Source organism: Ctenopharyngodon idella, chromosome 2 (genome assembly GCF_019924925.1).
Source record: "Ctenopharyngodon idella isolate HZGC_01 chromosome 2, HZGC01, whole genome shotgun sequence".
NCBI classification, from domain to species: Eukaryota; Metazoa; Chordata; class Actinopteri; order Cypriniformes; family Xenocyprididae; genus Ctenopharyngodon; species Ctenopharyngodon idella.
Window position 1 is genome coordinate 26,090,646 of NC_067221.1, and position 19,557 is coordinate 26,110,202.

General features: G+C 37.7%; 2 protein-coding genes across 10 annotated transcripts in view; one reads left to right on the forward strand and one right to left on the reverse strand.

The window, feature by feature from the left end:
• The window catches only part of mier1b (mesoderm induction early response 1b, transcriptional regulator), a 217,831-nt gene that overhangs the window by 197,813 nt on the left and 461 nt on the right, over positions 1-19,557 (reverse strand). For all 8 annotated transcript variants that reach the window (XR_007927104.1, XR_007927106.1, XR_007927103.1 and 5 more), the window contains exons 2-3: positions 18,989-19,013; positions 18,774-18,874 (exon numbers count right to left, since the gene is read on the reverse strand). Coding sequence is in view for 4 of the 8 variants with exons in the window: in XM_051877343.1 (XP_051733303.1) it covers positions 18,774-18,874; positions 18,989-19,013 (126 nt within the window). In the remaining 4 variants the exon portion in view is untranslated. The remainder of the gene's footprint in view (positions 1-18,773; positions 18,875-18,988; positions 19,014-19,557) is intronic.
• The window catches only part of LOC127503500 (uncharacterized protein K02A2.6-like), a 362,965-nt gene that overhangs the window by 197,174 nt on the left and 146,234 nt on the right, over positions 1-19,557 (forward strand). The window lies entirely within an intron of this gene.

Genomic DNA, 19,557 nt, shown 5'->3' on the forward strand with positions numbered 1-19,557 from the left:
GACTCAGCAGGGATTCAGGAGTCTAAGGTCATGACTCTTTTGAAAATAAGCTGACCACACCCGTAGTGATAAGCATTTGAATATTTGATTTTACCACTAGGTGGCGCTGGTGCGAAACTTCTCAGGCTCCCTCAGGGCATCGCGCTGATGACCCATACCAACTTTTGTGACGATATGCTAATGCGTTCATAAAATACAGCATTTTAGCACAAAATTCAAAATGGCCGACAGCCAAAATAGCTGATATGGTAATAATGGATATCATAAGACTCAGCATGATACCCCGAATCTGACGTGACCACATTTATGATTTCTGGACAAACCATTCAGAAGTTATTAGCAAAAATAGCCATTTTTCGTATCTCTGGACCAGTAGGTGGCACTGCGCCGAAACACTGCATGTTGCCTCAAGTCATGCTTGTGATGACATGTACGAAGTTTGGTCACAATATGATAAATCGTTTTGGAGAAGTAGCCTTAAGTCTGATTTTGCGAGCTTTTCGTCGAATTCCTTTGTGCCCTTTTCGAGAACGGATGGATCTATCAAAAAGCTTTTGATAACTTTTTGCAATCATGGTCTGAAGATGATCTGGTTCAATTTTCATGATAATCAGACTAACGGCCTAGGAGGAGTTCGAAAAAGTAGGTTTTTCGGAAAAATCAAAATGGCGGGAAAATTTTCATGACGGAAAATGACGTCATATGGTCCATTCGAACCGTCTTGAGCCAAGGAATCAGAGGAAGAATTTTGTTTCTAACCCTTATGGTTCAAAAGTTATTAGCATAAACAGAAGTGCAAATTTGGACAGCTGGTGGCGCTAGAGGGATTGAGTTAGAGACTCCAAATTGGCTATGGACACAGTTCAGACTGTCCTCTATCAGTGTGCCAAATTTCACAACTTTTTACTATACGGTTCTATGGGCTGCCATAGACTCAAGAGCGGAAGAAGAAGAAGAAGAAGAAGAAGAAGAAATCTAACGATTTCAATAGGTGCCTCCGCACCTTCGGTGCTTGGCCCCTAATTAAAGCTGCTAGCAGCATTTATCGGGGTTCAAGCATTTAAGGCCGTTTGCATAAAAAGGAATTGTCTTATTTATTAAGCATGTAACCACTTAATTCATAGAGGAACGGCTATGATATGCTAAAACAAACACACAGAAAGAAAAGGTTGAAACAATAATACTTGATACATACGAAGCATGCTTACACACACACACACTCACAATAGTCACAAACAAGATAAAGAAAAAGCACACAATACCTTTCTCTACTTTCAGTGTGAAGTTAGACCTTTCAACACTTTCTTTGAGCATAGGTCAACGCTAGGCATAGTTAGCCACTGCTAAACTCTGTTAGCCACTGCTATCACACAACTAATGTTGCATAATGTCACAAGCAAACACATAACCAAACAACATTTAATCTGGAGCAGGGGAGAAGTTTGTCTCCTCCAACAAGCTCTGTACTTCCCCAATATACTCCCAGTCTCAGGCACGCTCTCACAAACGAGCTAAGGTGGTGGTGATTTGGCCTGAGGAGGAGTAAAGAGAGAGACAGACACACACACACACACACACGCACACACAGAGAGAGCATGCAAAAAACACAGGCACAGGGCATTCAACCACGCCCACACCTTTGTGAACCACTGTGAAACAAATAATAATAAATTACAACCAAAATAATACATCCTGGGACGTAACACATCATTTCAGGTTTCCTTTTAATTAATGTGGCACAACTGTTAAAAGTAATACTCTAATTGAAATGTAGAATCATTAAGAAAAAAAGTGTTAGTAAATGTTAAAATAATGATTTTATTAAGTCTAAATATAAATTATAGCACAATATTAGTGGGTAGTATGACAAAATTACTATTTTAGACAGCAAGTGGCAGCAGAGGACCTCTTATTGGCTCACTTTCATTTTAACAGTGTCTGTTTTGTCTAAGGTTTATTTTACATGTTAACTCCATTAATTAAACGTGCTTACACACACATTTTGTTGCAGAAATGGATATTTGAAATCAATAATGAGGTAAGAAAATGCAGATTCTAGGTTTCCCCTTTAAAAATCATCATTTTCAGGTCTCAATGAACAACTGAAGTGGTAAACCTTGACAAAATGTGATTTATAATGTTATTATAAGGATTTATATAGTTTAAAGAGATTATAAATGACAAAACCTTGAAACCTTGAGTTATTTTAGTGGCCTTCTGCTGCCATCTAATGGCACAAAATGACCGTGTCAGGCAATTTAATGGTGAAAAATATGGTTTTAAAGGTTTTTTGACAGTTATAGCGCCACCTATTGAGCGATCTTCCCCACTAAAAAATGACCCATGAACGACTTTGTTTTGATTTTTTTTTGCCTCTTCCTATCAAAATTTTGACATTTGGGCTTTGACATTTAGTTAACCAGCTTAGGTTCCGTGTTTCCTACGGTGGTTTCATCTCGATCAGACTAACGGTTTCGAAGATATTCGCAATCATTTTTTAAGCGCTAAATTGCCACGCCGCACAATCCATTACAATGAATTACAGTGTAAAGCATGAAATTTCCTGTTGCCAGTTTGGGGCAGATCGGACACTGTATGCTTGAGTTACAATAACTTCCTTTTTTATGACGATAATAACATGCTTTAGCAGTCAGCTAGGTGTTGCTAGCATGATTTAGAATGTTTCTAGCATGTTTAGTAGTCAATTGCATATTTTAGTATGTTGCTAATAGTGCATCATACTGTTAAAAACGTCACTTCCTGTTGCCAGTAGGTGGCGCTATAACTATAACTAGTTTGGGGTAGATTGGACATTGCATGCCTGACTTAAAGCAACTTCCTCTTACACTGTATTAATAGCATGCTTTAGCACACTTAGCTAAGTGTTTCGCTAACATTTTTTCTAGCATGTTGCTAGCCTGTTTAGAACTTGCTGGCACATTTTAAAATGCTGTCAGGAGACCATAACAGTGTTAAACATGTCACTTCCTGTTGACAGCAGGTGGCGCTAAGACTATAACTGGTGGCTTCACGGCAACTGTGCACGGCGGGCAATAGGCATTTAAAATGGTTAAACATAAAAGGACTATTACAAATCCATTTGAATACACATTTACTGCAGCAGTTGGTGCCCATATGATCACACACACACACACAGAGAGAGAGAGAGAGAGAGAGAGAGAGAGAGAAAGAGTGAGACTGAGGGGGTAGGGGGGTAGGACAGAGAGAGAGAGAGAGAGAGAGAGAGTGAGTGAAAAATCCACATTCAAACCAAAATATCTGACTTCCTGTTGGTCGGAGCTAATGACTGTAAATTAGAAAGTTGTCCGGCTTAATGAGAACAATATGTGTACCGAGTTTGGTGACTGTAGGTAAAAATAACCCCCCCCACTTTTGTCAAAAGGTGGCGCTACTGAGCCCCTCCACCAGGCCCATTTCTAAGGCTTTGTCCATGTCTACTGGTCGACAACATTGATGTGTGTGTCGAGTTTCATGCAATTTGAAGCATGTTAAGAGCCCCAAAAACACTAAAGAATATTATTAAAGTTTGACATGTTGCCATGGCAACAATATTTAAGATATCACAAATACATTCACATGTCCACATCTGCCATGTTTTGACATTATTGTGATGAAGTTTGAAGCAAATCGGGTAAAAAAAAAAAAGAGGGTGATCTCAAAGCATTTTGAAAGTGACACACTTCCTGTTGCCAGTTGGTGGTGCTATAACTTTGACTCACAATAGTCACATCCATGTGATCGGACTCAATCAATGTATGCATCGATCAATGTATGCATAAGTTATAACACATTTCCTGATTCCCTTTTCTCGCCATAAATTTTTTGCCTCGCCACGGCCAAACCGTTTGAGATATCAAAAATCCGCTGGCAATTTTACATCCTCGATATCTTGACTTCATGCTGACCAAGTTTGGTGGTGATCGGATTAATCGCCTAGGAGGAGTATATCAAATTCCATAGCTTGCATTTTTCAAACAACCTGTAATAGCCGACTTCCTGTTGGGGTGGCGTATAACTTACAGCACGAAAGTTGTTAGGCCCGTTGAGGTCTATATGTGTACCAAGATCCATACTAATACGTGCAAGCGTGTTTGATATATGGACCAAGTTTTTGGACTTCTTTCAAGGGGGCGCTGTTGAGCCCCCTTGCCACGCCCAGGTACCAGCCTCTGCGGCGTCCTAATGGCCGCAGATTCCAATGCGTGTGCCAATTTTCAAGAGTTTTTGAGCATGTTAAGGCCCCCAGAATGACCCGGATGATGAAAAAAATAATAATAATAATAATAATAACAACAATAATACTTAGAAAAACAATAGGGCCCTGCGCCTAAGTGGCTTGGGCCCTAATAATAAACGGAGGAAATCCAATAGGGTCCTCGCACTTTGGTGCTCGGGCCCTAATTAAAGCTGCAAGCAGCATTTACCGGGGTTCAAGCATTTAAGGCCTTTAAGCACATAAAAAGGTATTATATTTTATTTAGCAAGCATGTAAACACTTAGATCATAGATAGAAAAAGACCGTTTACAGGCAATAGAGGCAATTTAGTGAGGAAAAATAGGGTTTTTAAAGGTTTTTTGACAGTTATAGCGCCACCTATTGCCCGATCTACACAACTTTTTTTGGGTGTCCTCAGAGTGTGCCCATACATATGCGTGTTAATTTTGGTGAAAATATCTCATTTCCTTTTGAAGTTATAGATACTTATATAGATGAGAGCATAAAATATGACCCAAAAACATGTTTGATTGGATTTTTTTGCCACTTCCTATCAAAATTTTGACATTTGGGCTTTCAGGTTTATTTAATCAGCTTAGGTTCCATGTTTCCTACGCTGGTTTCGTCTCGATACGGTTTCGAAGATATTCGCAAAAGTTTTTTAAGCGCTAAATCGCAGCGTTGCACAAACCATAAGCCGAAACCTGACAAGTTTTATCCAAAACCATTAAAAACATATGTTTTTAACAGTTATAGCGCCACCTATGGTCCGATCTACACAAAAATTGACATGCTTGTTTAGAGTCATATGCTGCATGTGCTCACCAATTTTTGTGAAGTTCTGAGTTTTTTTAGGCTTTTAGGTATATTTAGCCACGCCCACTTTCTAAATGACCCTGTTACAGCGACCCAAAGGGTAAAGTTCAACAAAAGTAGGTTTTTGACATATTTGCGAATAATTAATGAACGATTTGATTGACAGCATTGGTTCTTGAGGCAGTTGTTCAGAATAAGGAGATCTATCAAATGATATGCATATTGTGAAACACCACATGATTACAGAGGCGTAAAACCCGTTAGCGGCAACTAGTGGCCGATTTCTTTCAAAATTTTTACAGACCTCTAGGACTAGGAGTAGAACATGCCCACCGAGTTTCATTCCGACTGGCCTCCGTTAACCTTGTCTAATAGGTGCTCAAACTTCATTGGCCGATGGCGGCCATGTTTTTTGAGATACGCCAATGTCCTCATAGACTATCATGCCCCCTTGGACCAAGACACCGCATACCAAATTTCAAGTCAGTTGGACTAACGGTCAGGTGGTTATAACTGGGTTTTTTTTTATTATTATAGCGCCACCTAGTGTCCAATCGACAGGATTTTTTTTATAGTGACCAAAAATTTAGCCCCTACACATCTATACAGAGTTTGGTGCAAATATCTCATTTCGTTCTCGAGTTATAGCCATTTTAGTAAAAGTGGCTCCTCCCATTACGGAGATTTTTACGCCCCTTAGTGACCGTGAATCAAAACTTTTTTTATATAATTATTGATATTCAGACTCCAGAGAACATTTCTGCACTGGTTTGGTTCTGATCGGGCGAAAAACCTAGGACTAGTTCGCAAAAGTAGGTTTTTGACAAAATTCAAAATGGCGGAAAATTTTTCCAGGCGGAAATGAAAATGGTCAATACAAGTTTTGTTCATCATGGACTCAGCTTTCCAATGATATAAGACACCTGAGTCTGGGACAAACAGTCTAGGAGTTATGAGCCATTTTGCGCATTTGATCGCTGTAGCGCCATCTATTGGCCGATTTTGACGATTCCAGGTATATGAGTAGCAAGCAAGACTACAACCATTTGACAAAGTTTCAAGTCTCTAGGCCTTACGGTTTGGGCTGCCCGATCAGTTTTAGCAAAGAAGAAATAAAATAATAATTAAAGCTGCAAGCAGCATTTACCGAGGTTCAAGCATTTAAGGCCTTTAATAAACACATATGCGTAAAAAGATATAAAGCTTTATTTAGCAAGCATGTCACCACTTAAATCACAGAGGAACAGCTATGATATATGCTAAACCAAACACAGAGACAGAAAAGGCTTAAACAATAATACACATACTTACACATACACACACACCACTTATTGGCTCACTTTCATTCTGTGTCAAAACAGTGTCTGTTTTGTGTTTAAAGTACATTTTCCATGTTCACTCCATTAATTAAACGTGCCTACACACACATTTTGTTGCAGATATGGATATTTGAAATCAATAATGAGGTAAGAAAATGCTTATTCCAGGTTTCCCCTTTAAAAATCATCATTTTCAGGTCTCAATGTAATTGTAATGTTATATTATTGTAAAAACGTACGTCAAATAAACAAATGAAGTGGTAAACCTTGACAAAATGTGATTTGTAATGACATTATAAGGATTTACAAAAGGGATATTAAATGACAAAACTTTGAAAAAAACCTTGAAATCTTGAACTACATTAGTGGCCTTCTACTGCCATCTGGTGGCAAATGACAAATTCAGGAAATTGCCATTACAAACATAAGAACATTGTCATTCAACACATTTTTAGAGGTAGCTATTGTCCCGAACCATGAAATTGCTTGTTTAGAGTCATGTCACACGTGCTTGCTTATTTTCAGAAAGATCTGAGCATTCTTTGAAGAGATATAGGCTTTTAGGGACACTTGGTCAAGGCCACATTTTGAAATGACCCTTTTATATCTGCTAATGGAAAAGTTCAACTTTTTTGATCATTATTAAACAACAGAGTCCAGAGTATTGTACTGCATTGGTTTTATTCAGATTGAGCAAAAAACCTATGACTAGTATGCAAAAGTAGGTTTTTCAAGAAAATATTCTTGAATGAACGATTTTATTGACAAAGTAAATGATGGGTAAAGAAATTACTGCAAGTCTCCTTAAAGTTTCACATTACACATAATGTGGCACAATTGTCACTAATACTTCAACAGAATTTAAGTGATGAATTTTGACAAAATGTGATTGTAATGATTTGATCAAGTCAATATGCATTATAGAACAATATTAGTGAGTAGTATGACAAAATGACTACTTTAACCAGCAGGTGGCAGCAAAGGACCAGTCATTGGCTCACTTTCATTTTAAAAATGGTCTGTTTTTGGTTTTGTACATTTTCCATGTTAACTCCACTAAACATGATTACACACACACACACACTTTGTTGTAGATATTTGAAATACATGATAGGTAAGAAAATGTCTTTCTAACGCTAGAATAATGAATGAATGAATGATGAATGGGAATTTGGTTTTTCGCTTATATCTCGGGAACAGGACATCGAAAAATTCTGAAACTCAGAGGGTAGATCCTGACCCTGTTGAACGAGACCATCGCGGGGGTAGATAGTGGTCAGGGGCAGGAGTTACGCCTGATCAAATGCATATATTTTGTGCTTATATCTCGAGAACGCCCAGGCCAAATCGCACCAAACTTGAATCGAATCTAGTCGGGGAAAAGGCCTTTCCAACGAGCCCTTCCACTAGGTCCTCGGAGATAGGGCTCGGGAGTTACGGCCGTTTAAATTCGGGTGCTGCCTGGATTGATGGAGATTTCATTGATAATCATAGGAACATTTTCATCTTTCATCATTCTAACTGTTATAACTTCTATAACTGTTGCCCAATCTCCACGAAATTTATGCTTATTTAGAACCACATGTGGCATATGCTCACCTATTTTCGTGAAGTTCCGAGTTTTCGTTTAGGATTTACAGGCTTTTAAGTATATTTTGCCACACCCATTTTCTAAATGACCCTGTTATAGCGACCTAAACAATAAAGTTCAACTTTTTTTGATAATTATCGATCTAGAGAGTCCAGAGAATTGTCCTGCACTGGTTTTGTTCCGATCGGGTGAAAAACCTAGGACTAGTTCGCAAAAGTAGGTTTTTCATATAATCATGAATATTTAATGAACAATTTGATTGACAGCATTGGTTCTTGAGGCAAAGTTGTTCAGAATAAGGAGATCTATCAAATGATATGCATATTGTGAAACACCACATGATTACAGAGGCGTAAAACTTGTTAGCGCCAACTAGTGGCCAATTTCTTTCAAAATTTTTACAGACCTCTAGGACCATGAGTCAAACATGCCCACCGAGTTTCGTTCCGATCGGCCTCCGTTAACCTTGTTTAATAGGTGCTCAAACTTCATTGGCCGATGGCGGCCATGTTTTTTGAGATACGCCAATGTCCTCATAGACTATCATGCCCCCTTGGACCAAGACACTGCATACCAAATTTCAAGTCAATTGGACTAACGGTTGCATGGTTACAGCTGTTTTCAAGTTTTTTTCAAGTTATAGCGCCACCTAGTGTACAATCGAAGCGATTTTTTTTATCTGGACCAAAGACTTAGCCCCTACATATATGTACCGAGTTTGGTGCAAATATCTAATTTCTTTCTTGAGTTATAGCCATTTGAGTAAAGTGGCTCCGCCCACATTCTACGTTTTGGCACCCCTTAGCGACCGTGAATCAAAATTTCAACTTTTTTTTGATAATTATTGATATTTAGACTCCAGAGAACATTTCTGCACTGGTTTGGTTCCGATCGGGCGAAAAACCTAGGACTAGTTCGCAAAAGTAGGTTTTGGACAAAATTCAAAATGGCGGAACATTTTTCCAGGCGGAAATTAAATCGGAGACATACGTTTTGTCCGTCTTGAGACAAGGATACCAATGACATAACACTTGATTCTAGGACAAACGGTATAGGAGTTATTAGCAATTTTCAACTTTTGGTCGCTGTAGCGCCACCTATTGGCCGATTGGGGTCATACTCTGTCAACCTCTCCTCGATTTCTGTCCTATCATCTGACAAAGTTTCAAGTCTCTAGCACTTACGGTTTGGGCTGCACGATGCGTTTTACGGCAAAAGAAAAATAATAAAAATCTGAGCAATTACAATAGGGTTTCAGCACTTCCTGCTTGAACCCCTAATAAAAATCCTTACAATTACAATAGGGTTTCAGCACTTCGTGCTTGAACCCCTAATAAAAATCCTTACAATTACAATAGGGTTTCAGCACTTCGTGCTTGAACCCCTAAAAACTAACGATTACAATAGGTGCCTCCGCACATTCGGTGCTTGGCTCCTAATAAGAAGAAAACTAACGATTACAATAGGTGCCTCCGCACCTTCAGTGTTTGGCCCCTAATAATAATAAAAATCTGAACAATTACAATAGGGTTTCAGCACTTTGTGCTTGAACCCCTAATAAAAGTACTTACAATTACAATAGGGTTTCAGCACTACGTGCTTGAACCCCTAACTAACGATCACAAGAGGTGCCTTCGCACCTTCGGTGCTTGGCCCCTAATAATAAGAAAACTAACGATTACAATAGGTGCCTTCGCACCTTCGGTGCTTGGCCCCTAATAATAATAAGAAGAAAACTAACGATTACAATAGGTGCTTCGCACCTTCGGTGCTTGGCCCCTAATAATAAGAAAACTAACGATTACAATAGGTGCCTTCGCAACTTCGGTTCTTGGCCCCTAATAAAAAAACTAACGATTTCAATAGGTGCCTCCGCACCTTCGGTGCTTGGCCCCTAATAAGAAAACTAACGATTACAATAGGTGCCTCCGCACCTTCGGTGCTTGGCCCCTAACTAACGATTACAATAGGTGCCTTCGCACCTTCGGTGCTTGGCCACTAAATATAGCTGCAAGCAGCAATGATGGGCCCAAGCCCCAGCACCACCGCCATCCCGGTGGCTTTAGTGCAACTGTGCACGACGGGCAATATGCATTTAAACTGGGTGAATACAAAAGGAACATGTCAAAGTAATTTGAATATGGCACATAAACTGGAGTCTGCTGGTGCACCTATGACTGTGAACCACAACAGTCACATCCATGACATCATTTAAATTTACATAAATATCATGTAATTGGATGTCATAGGTAATTTCAAATGAATGCGAAGTTATATTCTGAAGCTCAAAATTTTGTATTCGAAGTATATATCTCAAGGTCTTTTTATATTTTTATTAACCTAATTATTAACCTACCCAGTTAACCTAATTATACAACTATTTTGTCAGTGCGCGACAAATGACCTGGTTCTATGCCTTCTATTTTGTTATTCAAATGTGTATAGAAAAAGTCAAGGCCTAAGGGATTTCTTATCCTTTAATACAGGCAGAAGCACACAGCAATGAAAGGGATAAACTAACCATCAAGACCAGGGCTCTGAACCAGTTCAAGGAACGAAAACGAAAACCGGAAACGAACGAAATTTTGACCGGAACATAACCAGAAATGGAAACAAAATCAAATTTAATCGTTCTGAACAGAAACGCTAATTTGAAATGGCCATTAACCGGTTAATAACGTTATTTTATCGTTCTGTTTAATATTTTGATTTGGCAGTCAACCAACCAATCACGAATTCAAATAGTACAGCCTATGCAAATGTGAAGCTGACGCATCCAAAGTGTGTGAAATGCCTGCGCTCAGGCTCTACAGTGTGTGAAATGCCCGCGCTAAGCGCTCAGGCTCAGCTGTCAAGTCATCATAGGTTAGGTAAGTCACAATGGCAATGCCCTGGCATTAGATTTTCCGATGATATATGTCACCAACCATCAAGCATTAGGCCTACATTTAAGTGAAAATTAATGTCAAGTAGGCATTAATAGCTTGTTGTGCTTTTTGAAACCAGCTAAATCACGTACCAGCAGCGCTTCTGTGAACAGAGAAAACAGAATAAAACAATAGGCCTACATAACACATATAAAATAAAAGGGAATATTTAGGCCTATAGGCTACGCGAAATATTTCACTTCAATAATTAGGTCTACAGATTAACAAAACGAAAGTGGTTCAGTGGCGCACTCCAATAATCTAGGAAAGGAAACAGACATTCTGCTTGTTTTCATTATTTAAGTGTCTTTTGTAAATGTATGAATTATGTCTTGCTTTTACCTGTATGACCATAAATTACGGAGTACAGTTTACTGTCTTAGAAGGAAAAAAATTCCAGTGGTCGCGCCGGTGCCTCACGCGTGCACACACAAATTCTTGCATTGCTTACTTGATATCGCAGCCTGTTAAATAATTAAAATAAAATACAATCAACCAAACATAAATCTGCTCAATTCAAGTCTATAATACAATCTGCTGTTTACCACCCGTGACCACCGCCTGACTGTGCTGTTATGTGAAGGATGATGTCGATAATGCGAGTGAAGTACAAAGCTTACAATAAATAATAGTTTAGCGTTCGTCTCGAAAATGGAAACAGCGACGAATGAGAAAGTTGGGCTTCAGATTCACTTTAAATTAATTCGTTTAGCATCTTATTTAGTTTTATTTCTAATAAATAAACCTGTTTCTCGCCTTGAATATAGCAATAGAAGCTGGAATGGCGTTAAAAAAGAAACAACTATATCAAAGTTGTTTGAATACACCACACTTACTGCAGCCACTATGACTGTGAACCACAACAGCCACATCCATGATATAATTTAAATTTAGATGAATTTCAAGTCATAGGATGTCATAGGTCACTTTGAGTGCAAAGTTATATTTTGAAGCTCAAAATTTAAGTCCAGAAATCCAGTATATATCTTAAGGTCTTTTTATAATTTTAGTAGCCTAATTATTAAACTAATTATATGAAATTATATTGTCAGTGCCCAAGAAATTAACTGGTTCTATGCATTTATTTTTTTATTAAAACTCAGAAAAAGACAAGGCCTAAGAGATTTCTTATCCTTTAGTCTGATCCTTATCAGTCTGATCCTGATTCAGTCCAATATAAAGCCCTCCTCGCCAATGAAACCTCAGCATAATCTCATCCTCTAAACACACTCACTCTTCAACTTGTCCATGAAACTCAATTTCCAATTGACTACAGCTACAACCCCAAAACTATTATTAAAGAAATTGACAAAAATCTAAAAGATACTCATAATTCACTAAAAGCACATTTTGACCTCCAAAATAAACTCCAATGTTACTCAACCCTAAATAGAACAACTAAACTGGCAAATTATCTATTAATTAAACTATGTAAAGAAAGACAAATCCTCTCCAAATACAGATTAAGTGACCATGATCTAGAAACAGAGAGAGGAAGATGTAGACAAACATGGACAGAGAGAGAGCAGAGGATCTGTAGACACTGCGATCTACAGAAAATAGAGGATGAGAAACACTTTCTACTCATCTGTCCTAAATATCACGATGTAAGATAAACGTTTATCCCTAGATTTGAAACATTGATTCCATCATTCATTGAACTGAGTGATACTAAGAAAATGGCCTTCATACTTGATGAAGATGATTGCACATCTACACTAGCTGCAAATGTGTTAGCCATTCACAATGTTAGAGACGGTTAACTCTCTAGAGAGACCCGCCTTATTTATTCATTTTCTTAGATGGATTTATTTACTATGCTACACATAACATGATCTATACATATACAGTGCCACTTGAAAGTTTGTGAACCCCTTGCAGAACCTGAAAATGTGAAAATTTTTAACAAAATAAGAGAGATAATACAAAATGCATGTTATTTTTTATTTAGTACTGTCCTGATTAAGATATTTTACATAAAAGATGTTTACATTCAATTCACAAGACAAAAAATAGCTGAATTTATTAAAATAACCCCGTTCAAAAGTTTGTGAACCACTGATTTTTAATACTGTGTGTGGTTACCTGGATGATCTACGACTGTTTTTTTTTTTTGTTTTGTGATGGTTGTTCATGAGTCCCTTGTTTGCCCTGAGCAGTTAAACTGAGCTTTGTTCTTCAGAAAAATCCTCCTGGTCCTGCAGATTCTTCAGATTTCCAGCATCTTTTGCATATTTGAACCCTTTCCAGCAGTGACTGTATGATTTTGAGATCCATCTTTTCACACTGAGGACAATTGAGGGACAAACTTTTGAACAGGGTCGTTTTAATAAACTTGAGATACTTGAGGCAAATTTCCAAAAAAAAAAAAACATGTCTGATTCATCAAAATTTAACTCACTCTCATATAGTTTTCGATAAAAATCAACTGCCCTATTTCTGATTTCAGAAGGGTCCGATAACAAAACCCCAGTTTCAGAATGTAAATTGTGTATGAACCTCTTTTTTCTAAATTAAAGAAAAATTTTGAAGGTGCATCCATCAATTCAATATTTTGAAATCTTGTCCTGACCAAAGCTGCTTGTGTAATCAAATCCAATAAATTATTTAAAGAATTATTTTTCTCTTTAAAACTCTTTATAAAATTTGAGTCTCCTGAGGCATCTGTACATTCCTGCATATCATTTAATTCTTTTTCTAATGATTCAATTGTACTTGTTCTATCCCTTTCGACATTAAAAGTGTATTGCTGACATAACGGTCTAATTTGTATTTTTGCAGTCCCACCACTGTTGCAATGATTGAAAGGATGATTTTTTTGGATCTAAAGCCAATCCAAAACTCTTTAAAATAATCTTGAAACAAAAGATCACATAACAGATTAGTATTCAAGTGCCAATAAGCACTCTTTGGCATAAAAAAAACCCATAGTTACCATGCACTTAACTAAACTGTGATCTGAAAAACCAACAGGAAAAATAGAACACTTAAGTTGATGTCTATATCCATAAAATCTAACCTGGCTAGGGATAGTAAATTGTCATGAGCATGTACCCAAGTATATTGTCTCTGTAAGTAATGAAAATTCCTCCAAATATCAACAATTTCATTAGAAATCATCAACTGTATAAATCTCCTACGCGATGGCATATGGGGTTCTACATGATTTCTATCTGATGGCTATCGATTTGCCGCCGGCAAAGTGATACAAAATAACAAGTAATTGCAGGTGGGTCACGGTTGGATGAGAGATAAATCATTAATGTGTTGATTTTAATAAAGACACGGAACTCTCATTTGGTAAAATGCAAGGAATGTGCGTCACTCTTTTACTTTCGTTTTCAACAACAACGCATTCCTATTCAGGGAAAACCAATCAAGGAAAGCATATGCCTAGAGCACCTTCTAGTGGTCATTATATAAAACACAAAAGGAAAATGTGAGATTTTGCTTAAAAACTTAACAGCTTTAACTAAAAATATACACAAGCTTAACAGAAATTATTCTGATAAGAGTGTTTTTTCAACAATGATGTAATGAAACTGACAATTTTAGTTTGAAGGGAGTAAAACCTGTGTTTATAGTCTATTAAGGAAATGTAATTTTGCCAAAGAAGAACTTTTATTTTAGATATTTATTTAAAAGCAGCCTACTAGTGTCATATGTTATTATAATTATTTTGTGATGATCAGGTGCAGATTTATTTTTAACAGCGGATTTGGGTGATGTTAGAGCTGATCCTTTAATTTTGAACTGTCAAAGTGCACCAGATTAATGAATTTATCTTTAAAATGTACAAAATTTTCTTCCGGGGAAGCATGCCCCCAGACCTCCCTATAGGGACAGAGGTACAACCACCACAAAAAAAACACACAATCCTGTGGGAAACACTGTATATATATGATAGTGCTCTCAAAATACAAATCTTATTCTCTTAATATTAAAATACCTAAAATACGTGCTTGTACAAGTATTTTTTTTTCTGCTGTGATCAGGATTTTACCACCTCCGCCTCATTTTGAGCCAGGAAAAACCCTGTGAAACGGTATTATTTAGACATATTTACATAGACTGCTTAATGCAGCTCATTGGTAAATGACGTTGTACGAATGTTTTTAAATATTTTTTTGAATTTAGAAATATGTAAAAATAAAACTTTAAAAGTTAAATATTTTAAGTAAAAACAGTCTATGTAAAGTGTAAATATGAAAATAAATGTATTTACATTCACTAAATCTTAATGTGTGAGTCATTCATTCAGTCGTTTATTCAGGAATCACCATTGCTTGGAGATGCGCAACAGTTCTGGTATGGCTTTGTTTGAAACTGTTTTCACCAAATAGAGCAAAAACAGACATTATTGTGTCTAATGTTAAATCACTTAATATCAACTTGTTTATTGGACTTCAATAAGATCAGTAAGTATCACATTTGCAATCATGCCAATACTCTGAGAAACAGGAGTATACTCGTGTGATTTTACTTAACATATTAGGCTTTCTGCGATCAACGGTGTTACCAGCAACACCGGTTACATCACTTCAACACTTTACTTGCCCACCATGACCACGGCACCGCCCCCCACTGTCGTTTTGATTTTTTAAAGTAATAAAAATAATTTTGTTTAGTTAGAGAACAGATACAGTTAAAAACTAAACGTGTCTGCTCAAATCAGTGAGCCAGACAAGAGTCGCAGCACAGATCAGCAGCAGGAGTCAGATTTCACCTCACTTCGCCCATTTCTTCCCTCACTTCTCTGAATGACAAAATGGATGAAGATTTGGCTGCAAGCAAAATGTAAAAGCGCAGATTTATGTGAGTTTGTCATTGTACTGTTTTGTTGTTGTGTTTTTCATTAAGAATAACAATGAACCCACCCGCCATTCAAACAACTGCCGCCTCCGAATTGCCGCTACTTTAATAGCAAAAGTAAAAGTAAAATGGCAGCACAGGCATTCGTAACGGTGCATGTTTTTTGATACATTTTTGGAGGCATTTTTGCCCTCAAGCCCCCCTTAATTTCCAACCTTGCTTATGATAATCCAAATGTATTTCCAGTTAATTTGGCTGAAACATCAGCAGCATGAGAAAATGCATATCACCCATTTCACCTTGTAAACAATCTTTGAAGTGTAATCCGTTGCACACGTCTTTTGCACTTCCTGAAGCAAAGTCTTTGAATGAAGGAATGAAAAGCAGCCGACTGCAGTACGAAGCATAACTGTTGTTCAGTGTAGATGCATTTTAGGAGGTGTACTTTTTGTTCCGATTGTATTATAGTTCTATTCATGAGAATCAATCTGGTCACTCGCACCAGTGCGCCTAAATATTTTTTCACACTCAGTAATTTTTTTTTGCACGCAGTTATTTTCAGGCACAAATGCGAGCGAAATGGTCGCACTGTAGAGCCCTGTGTTGCATGATTTAACGTGTTTCTAGTATGTTTGGTACTTGGTGGCATATTGAAATGTGTTTCTGGGAGTGAATTACAGTGTAAAGCATGCCATTTCCTGTTGACAACAGGTGGCGCTATGACTAACTGAATATTTGCTTGTAGATGTCTTCAGGCCAGGACACACATGTGAAGTTTGGGGCAGGTCAGACATTGTATGCCCGAGTTACAACAGCTTCCTCTTTCATGGCGAAACATCAAAATTTGTCAGGCCGCCACAGACACGCCGTTCAACAAAAACTCAAGATCTTTGCATTGTAACATCACTAAGGCCTTAAGATTAGACAGACCAAATATGATGTTGTTCTGGTTAAATCTCAATGAGGAGTTACTCACAGTGTAAAACATAACATTTCCTGTTGCCTGCAGGTGGCGCTATGATTGTAACTGAATATTGGCATGTAGATGTTTTCAGGCCAGGACTATTATCAAACATATGAAGTTTGGGGCAGATCGCACATTGTATGCCAGAGTTACAACAACTTCCTGTTTCATGGCAAAACATCGAATTTTGTCAGGCCGCCACGGACACGCCCTTCTGCGAAAACTCCAGATCTTCGTAATTTAACGTCGCAAAGGCCTTTAGATTAGACTGACCAAATATGATGTTGATCCGATTAAAGCTCTAGGAGGAGTTTGTTAAAGTACAATGTCTGGAAATGGCAAAAACTGCACAAATTTTGCAGAGAAAATTCTAAATATCTCACTTCCTGTTGGGTTTTCAGATTTTGCACCCGGGGACTTTTTTGTAGGTATTGGGCTGTTACATGTGTCTACCGAATTTCATACCTGTAAGTGAAACGTAGCGCAAAGGGTGCTTAATTGAAATTTTGTAGGTGGCGCTATCGAGCTATTTTGCCACACCTAAATCTGAAAACCCATATCAGAAGTAAATTTTCACCACTTCTGATGCGTGTGAAAAGTTTCATCAGTTTGAGCATGTTTAGGCCCTCAAAAATGCTATTCATTTCGGAGAAGAAGAATAATTCACTGAGCAATTCCAATAGGGTCCTCACACCATCAGTGCTCGGGGCCTAATAAACAGAGCAATTCCAATAGGGTCCTCACACCATCTGTGCTCGGGCCCTAATAATAATAATAATAATCCTTAGGGGAACAATATGGCCTTCGCCCTTTCAGGGCTTGGTCCCTAATAACCCTTATGCCAGAAATTCATCCGACCATCCGATTGCCAGTCGGGAAAGGTTTATCGCCTCTCGTTTCCCCATATACACTCGACGAACACTGCATGACAAACGACCACGATAAACCTTTCGATTTATAAATCATGCGCATGATTTATAAATCGAGGGAATGAATAGTAAATCGTGTGCACATTTTAGTAAATCTTGCACACGATTTAGTAAATCGAGGGGACGAATTAATAGGTCGTGCACACGATTTAGTAAATCGAGGGAACGAATTAGTAAATCGTGCGCACAATTACATTTTTTTTCTTGCATGTCATGTCCGGGGCTCCGTAGATTTCGGCCCAAAACTGGACGAATCGCACAGTGTATGCCCACCTTTAGGAGAACAATAGGGCATTTACCCTTGTTATAGCTAATAACTTGTATATAGCTTGTTATAATAACTTGTTAACTTGTTAATAACTTGTTATAGGCCATCCCGCTCATTGTCTGTTAACTTAAATAATGTAATGACAAAAGTTTCTTAAATTGAAATGGTATTCAAATAAACTAAAAAAGATGTTTTTCATTTGTTATGTTATATTAAGTACTCATTTGCTGAAAAGCGTAACACAAGTTCATTCATTTAATAGTATTTATGCACCGAAAATGAAAATAATGTAGAGTGTGACTATTATAATCGGAAATCCATACACAAGTGGTCACAGGAGACAAATTTTAAATGCGTGATAATACCAGGTGAACTTCTAGAAGAGGTGGGATGTCTGGAAATCTGACGACACTGCCCCTGCAACTTTAATGAGGGGAATAGGTTCTTCTATGAGAGAAGAGTTGAGAAGACAGTGATTTATGTGGAAACACAGCTGCTAGTGTTAATGCAGATCTTTTTTTTTAAAGTTTGTATTATACCCTACCTTTTAACTTGCTATTATCATTTTACTCGTTTCAGAGGGAGATTGAAGCTAGTCGCACACCATACCAGAAGTGTCAGTACAACTTACTGGCATTGCATAGTAGTGGACGCATCATTCTGTACTCGCATACTGATAGCAGCAGTCCAAATAGTAAATCTAACCACCTTGTGCACACACACACACTCCCAGTCACATACCCAGTTTATTCTCTGCTATCTGCATCTCCATAAACATAACCTTTTGAAGAATTAAAATCCATTGAGTTATACTAACCCCTTGTGTTATGCATTTTTTGCATGACCATAAGCAGGTCTTGTAAAACAAAAGATCAGCAGAAACACATTGAGAATCAGGATAAGATCAAACCTTTGCGAGTTCTTCAATCTCAGTGCCAAAGCTAGTGTCTCCCTCTGGCAGCTCCTCGTCTTCAGGGGTCTGATCATCATCATAATCAGGCAACAGCATCTCTGTTGACAGGTCAAAATCAACATTGTCAGAACCAACCAAAACTCATGGCATCAAACCATGAATACGTATAAAGACATGTTTTACCATGATAAGAAGACTAATAACAGTCTTACCTGGGCTTGAACTCCCCAAGGAGGGCTAAAAATTCAAAAAAAGAAAAGACACGACAAAAAATGAAAAAGAAGCAAAAAAATATATGCTGTAACCTTTGGATGAAAAATAATGAAGGCAAACCATTTTATTTGGAAAAACTAAATATCAGGCTTGGTTTTGAGGACAATTTTGTTACTGTGTTGTCGCTGTTGGATATCCGATATAAAATCTGGGTCCTGATGTAAAGTCAGTTGTAAACCCCTGGACTAAATAACAGTAAATTATCAAAATGATCAGTAAAATCTGTTAATTGTAATGATCCATGGTCTGTGATAAACATCTGTGTCGATGACTATGTATGGCAGGCATCCAGGCAGACTTAAATCAGAATAAAAAGATGCTCTAAAGCAGTTTTCCAGTGATCCGTTTTATTTTATTTAGTTTATACACCAACAAAAATGCCTGTTATATTAAACCTCACAGCAGGCCAGGGTTAAACATCCTTGATAAAACCAGAGGAGTCAAAGATGCTCTCTGTGTATTACTCTGGAAGTTAAGGCTGATGCCTAGCTAATACTTTGTCTAGCCT